At 37.6% G+C, this 6,176-nt stretch overlaps 1 protein-coding gene across 1 annotated transcript in view; it reads left to right on the top strand.

Annotated features, from left to right (window-relative positions):
- Positions 1-1,148: 1,148 nt before the first annotated feature.
- Positions 1,149-6,176, top strand: part of ahi1 (Abelson helper integration site 1) — a 17,802-nt gene continuing 12,774 nt past the window's right edge. Inside the window, exons 1-5 of the mRNA XM_016545421.1 lie at positions 1,149-1,379; positions 1,796-1,852; positions 1,956-2,080; positions 2,206-2,741; positions 5,560-5,675. Of these exons, the coding sequence (XP_016400907.1) occupies positions 1,843-1,852; positions 1,956-2,080; positions 2,206-2,741; positions 5,560-5,675 (787 nt within the window). The 5' untranslated portion in view covers positions 1,149-1,379; positions 1,796-1,842. The remainder of the gene's footprint in view (positions 1,380-1,795; positions 1,853-1,955; positions 2,081-2,205; positions 2,742-5,559; positions 5,676-6,176) is intronic.

Raw genomic sequence — 6,176 nt, 5'->3', positions numbered from 1 at the left:
TGGAGAGGAGGAGCACTAAAATAAAACCGTTCCCCTATTCAATATTCCGTTTCAGTTGGAAATATGTCATTATACTGAAATAAAGTCGACAGCAACTTCCAGTTAACACAGACTTTAAAGCAATAAAGAACGGTGGGTGAGTGAGAAAATAAAAAGAGTTCATAAAAGTGCAATAAAAAGCCAACTGAATTTAGCACACACACTGAAAATAAGATGTGTAACATACTGTGCATTAGGTCTTAAAATGACAGCAGCCTAATACCTGCTGCAGTTTATTTTTATTTTCTGTTTGATGACTTTACTAAATTTTGGTGCGTTCACACCGCCGCCGTCGAGGGCGTCAAAGTGGCCGGAAGTCATTCATTTTCAATGTGAGCTGGCGTCGAGCAGCGGCGCAGCGCGTCTTGGAAGTTGAGGGCGTCGAGGAGAGCTGAAATCAGGTCAACTTTATGGTAATGAGCTATGACGCGGTTCGGCGGCAACCAATCGTAACGTAGAAGTCCACCGCTTGAGAGGATTCCAGAGAGCGCAGTCCTGTAAACTTTGGTTCCGACCACATTAGTTCCCAAGCAAAATGGAGGAGAGGTTGATTATTGCTGTGCCGGGTTTCCCAATAATCTACATGTCACTGTTTGCGAACAGGGACATAAATTTAAAAAATGATGCATGGACCAAGGTGTCTGAGATTGTTGGTGTTCCTGGTGAGTTGCTGATGTGCATTAACCTTATAGGTATAATAATCTAATGATTTAATCAATAATAGTATAATAGTCCCAGTTCACTTTTAAACCTTTAAATCAATTTTCCTGATTACACTTACATTAAGTAATGTTTATACCTGATTATACTTACTTAAGTAACATTTTCAATGCAGGACATTTACTTGTATTTTTACAGTGTGGTATTAGTGCTTTATACATTATTAGGTAAAGGATCTTAATACTTCGTACACAACAATATTTAATGAGGTTAACTTATAACATTACCCTCCTTGTGGTCAGTCTGCACAAGATTAACAAGCTTGTTTGCTTTGCGACCCCTTTAAATACTACATAAGCATTCGATCTACGTCAGAGCGTCCACGAATCTTTCTACAGCGTTGTTGGCAGGGCGGCCAAAACGATTTTTGACGCTCTCGACGGCGGCGGCGGTGTGAACGCACAGTCGGCGCTTTAGTTCTTGATTGATGTGGCAACCGTTACCACGGGAGGCGGGGCTAATCTTGTTGTTGTTGTTGTTGTTGCTGTTGGAAACGGTCGCGCCAGCAATGGCTGCTCACTGAAATTATCCTCCACTGCAGACATGATTTGACTTTTTCGCCGCATTTACTGCATATAATGTACGTTTATTTAGCAGAAACTGTACATTTAACAGAAGATGTAAGATGAGTTTGATTCGCTTCATTTTCGCGCGAGACACAATACTGTGCGTTTGCAGTGATTTGTTTGTAATGTTTTCAGCTAGCGTGTGATGTTTAGCAAAGCTACAATATCAACAATCACTGATGCAAACATACTCATTGCGGCATTTTTGTTATTTTCATTATCGAATTAATAATCATATGAAAGCAGAGTTGCTTTATTAGCAATATCTGGATTTTAGAGGTGTTTTTGTGTTGGCGGTAAAGTTAAATATTACATAATTTGCTTAACTACAATAGTAGTTCCTGTAAGAATAACTAAACTATTTCTAGGTGATTGTACCTAAATAAGCGAATAAAGACCGTATAAAGGTTGCATTGAACTTAGAAACAGCAGTTATTCTTTAATGCCATTGTAATGTATGATATTGTCAGTTTTAGGATTGTTGATTCCAGAATGAATTGGTCCATAGTTCATCAGAATGCCTGCAGGTGAGTAAAGATCACTCATATTTGATCTATAACAACTCTTTTCTCTGTCACTGATGATCATGGATGCTTGAATGTGCAGAGTTGTCTGAAAATCGTTTGGCAGTTCAAAGTGATGTGAGAGCTAAGACCAAAGCTCGCTTTGACGAGGTGTTGAAGAGATACACAAACCCTCCCTCAGAGAAAAAGAAAGCCAAACAGATCACTGACCAGTCCCAGGAAATTATTGTGGTTAGTAATAGTTAAAAATAATCGTTATGTAACCAAGAAAAACATAATTGATATAACATAATTCACCCTGCAGCCCAATATGTCTGCAACATCTGTTATTTGCACTCCATCCTTATTTCTTGCAGCTTCAAACCTTGAAGAAGAACCTAGATTTGAGTAAAGACACTGAAGATGATGAAGCTATCCTCCATAACACATATGATCCAGCTCAGGGCAGCCCTAGATACACAAAAAACAGGCGCAGAGAGAGAGAAACATCAGAAAAGACCAACATACACAATGCTGTAAGTGAGGAGGAACCAGCGCTGACCAGTGGGAAAAAGCAAAGCAAAAGGAAGCTCCCACAACCACCACCTCTTGTTCAAGATGAAGAAGACCACGACAGGAGGACTGATACAGAAATCGATGGAAAACATACTAAGAAGACTAGAAAAGGAAAGAGTAACAATGGAAATGATGTCAGTAGACAGAAAGAAGAGACAGAGACAGAAGATGATTATCTGCAGGCGTACCAACATCAGATCTCACAGGAGGAAGAGACGGCTAGAAAAAAGACGACACGGAAGAAAGCCACAGAAACACTTGCAGAGAGCCAGGTGCTAAACAATGAGCTGGAGAAGAAAAAGAAGGTGAAATCAAACAAACATGATGGTGATAGAAGGTAAAAACCACATGTTAATAAATTATATTGTATAAAATTATTATTTTAAATTGTATTAACATATATTTATTAACATTATAATATTATAATTGTTTTTTTAAGCCTATAAAGCCTACTGTATCATTTGAGCAATATGATCAAAACATTGCTGAAAACTCAACGAAGGCACATTATGCAAACTTTTTTTTTTGCCTAAAGGTTCAATAAACTGTTAAAAAAAAAAAGCTTTTTCTTACAATTATTTGATATGGCTATCAGACTTTTTTGTGCGACCAATGGCAGTCGTTATTTTGTGGTTCTGTTAGGTGATGATAAAGCTGCATGACAAACATTAGCTTGAATTCAAGGTTAAAAGTGAAAGGGATAGTTCACCCAAAAATGAAAATTCTGTCATTAATTACTCACCCTCATGTCGTTCCAAACCCGTAAGACCTTCTTTCATCTTCAGAACACAAATTAAGATATTTTTGATGAAATCAGAGAGTTTTCTGACCCTGCATAGACAGCAACGGAACTATTGCATTCAAAGCCCAGAAAGGTAGTAAGGACATCGTTAAAGGGATAGTTCACCCAAAAATTAAAATTTGATGTTTATCTGCTTACCCCCAGGGCATCCAAGATGTAGGTGACTTTGTTTCTTCAGTAGAACACAAATGAAGATTTTAACTCAAACCGTTGCAGTCTGTCAGTCTTATAATGGAAGTGAATGGGAATCACGGCTTTGAGAGTCAAAAAAACATTCTTGTTTTTTTAGAACAACAAAACCAAATTAAACCCTGCGGCTCGTGACGATACATTGATGTGTAAAGACACGAAACGATCGGTCTGTGCAAGAAACTGAACAGTATTTATATAGTTTTTTACCTCTGATGCACTGCAGTGTCTGAACTGTCATGAGCACGTCCTGAGCGCGTCCTCGACAGCCGGCACATGACGCGTCTCCTTCTTCTTCTTGCTTTACGGCGGATCGCAGACTTATAAGTGCATTACCGCCACCTATCTCTCAAATGGACCATTGACACTCTATCTACAATCTCAATTAGGAGTGCCAATGGTCCATTTGAGAGATAGGTGGCAGTAATGCACTTCACTATCGGTCGATCTCTAATACAAACCATACTTGAATAAAGCTTTTGATTCTGATTTGGAAATAAATAAAAAACAAACATAACAAATAAACCAACAAAATTATTATTATTTTTTTTACCATTAATATAGATTTGATTCTGATATAGCAATATCTAAAACAAATAAAAAATAAACGTCTCTATTAAAAACAAGTAAATAAATAGAAATATATCTTTCAGTATAATGAAAGTTCATGAGAACTGGAGTTATCAAGCTTTAAAATTACCAGAAAAAAAGTTACTATGATGACTTGTGATTTTGTAATAGTTTTGTGTGAGGAACAGACCAAAATATATATTGTTATTAGTTAAACTCTGAACACACAGTCCAGCTCCTGTTGGCATGTTCATGAGAATAGTGACATTTCATCGGAGAATCAGACATTCCAGTTCACGAAACCATTCTGACTGGTTCAGTTTTTGGATTCAACTCCATTGACTCAGTCAACGAAGACCTACATTTTAGTTTGTTTGCAACACAAATCAATAGTATGACTTCAGAAGAATTAAAACAAAACTCAAAGCTCATACTTATTATCATATTTTTATTGGTGCTTTTTTGTCTTTTTTGAAGCTTGAAAACTCCAGTCATCATTCATTGTAATTTCATGGAAAAGAGCGACCAGCACATTATTTAAAATATCTCCTTTTGTGTTCCACAAAAGAAAGCAAGTCATATGAGTTTATAATGACATGCGGATGAGTTTGTCATTTTTGGGTGAACTTTTCCTTCAACACACTCGCTTATTAAAGAGATAGTCCACCTAAAAATGAAAATTTGATGTTTATCTGCTTACCCCCAGGGCATCCAAGATGTAGGTGACTTTGTTTCTTCAGTAGAACACAAACGAAGATTTTTAACTCAAACCGTTGCAGTCTGTCAGTCTTATAATGGAAGTGAATGGGAATCACGGCTTTGAGAGTCAAAAAAACATACACAAACAAAACCAAATTAAACCCTGCGGCTCGTAACGATACATTGATGTGTAAAGACACACAACGATTGGTCTGTGCAAGAAACTGAACAGTATTTATATAGTTTTTTACCTCTGATGCACTGCAGTGTCTGAACTGTCATGAGCACGTCCTGAGCGCGTCCTCGACAGCCGGCACATGACGCGTCTCCTTCTTCTTCTTGCTTTACGGCGGATCGCAGACTTATAAGTGCATTACCGCCACCTATCTCTCAAATGGACCATTGACACTCTTATCTACAATCTCAATTAGGAGTGTCAGTGGTCCATTTGAGAAAAGAAAGTGCTCTGGGGGGTTAATAAAGGCCTCCTGAAGCGAATTGATGCGTTTTTGTAAGAAAAATATCCACATTTAAAACTTTATAAACCGTAATCTCTAGCTTCCGCTAAATGGTACGCACGTACACTTTTTAAAAAATATATGTATAATGCTTTATTTCGTGACAAATCACACAACATGCAAAGTAGCAATAACAGGACATTTTTTAATTTAACTCCGATTGTATTCGTCTGAAAGAAGAAAGTCATATACACTTACGATGGCTTGAGGGTGAGTAAATTATGGGGTAATTTTCATTTTTGGGTGAACTATCCCTCTAAATAAGATGTTAACCTGGTGAAATGCCTTTGACATTGAAATAGACTTTGAACACATATTGAAGATAATAAGTATGATGCATTTTCTCTTCTTGATTTGTTTTGCCTTTTTGTCTGCAGTCAGACTGAAGTGTCGGTGGATAACCAGATAGAAAACGTCCAGGATGATATTGTGGAGGAGTTCATGGAGGACACAGTCAAACCCAAAGTGAAGAAGAAAAATAAACGAAAAGAAGGTATAATAGGCTGTTTGTACATAGATGTAATTGCCATGAAAACTTTTTACATTTTCTATTTATTTTGGCAGTTCAAGCACACAAGTTGCATACTAGAGTCTCTTTGATTTAAAGGGTTAGTTCACCCAAAAATGAAAATTAGCCCATAAATTACTCACCCTCAAGTCATCCTAGGTGTATATGACTTTCTTCTTTCAGATGAATCCAGTCGGAGTTATATTAAAAATTGTCTTTGATCTTTCAAGCTGTTTAATGGCACTCAGCGGGTGTTGCATGCATCAGTCCAAAAGAAGTGAAATAAAAAGAGCCCATCCATAAAAAAAAGTGTCTCACACGGCTCCGGGGGGTGAACAAAGGCCTTCTGTAGCGAATCCATGCGTTTTTGTAAGAAAAATATCCATATTCAAAAACGTAATAATCACTTTAATCTAGCTTGCGCCAACAGTTGTACACGGAAGCAGCTCCGGGCGGATGACGTATGAGGTCAGCGCTGCGCATGCG

Source organism: Sinocyclocheilus rhinocerous, unplaced genomic scaffold, assembly GCF_001515625.1.
Source record: "Sinocyclocheilus rhinocerous isolate Xijiao unplaced genomic scaffold, SAMN03320098_v1.1 scaffold853, whole genome shotgun sequence".
NCBI lineage: Eukaryota > Metazoa > Chordata > Actinopteri > Cypriniformes > Cyprinidae > Sinocyclocheilus > Sinocyclocheilus rhinocerous.
Note: the sequence above shows the minus strand (reverse complement) of the source record. Positions and strands in the feature narration are given on the sequence as shown.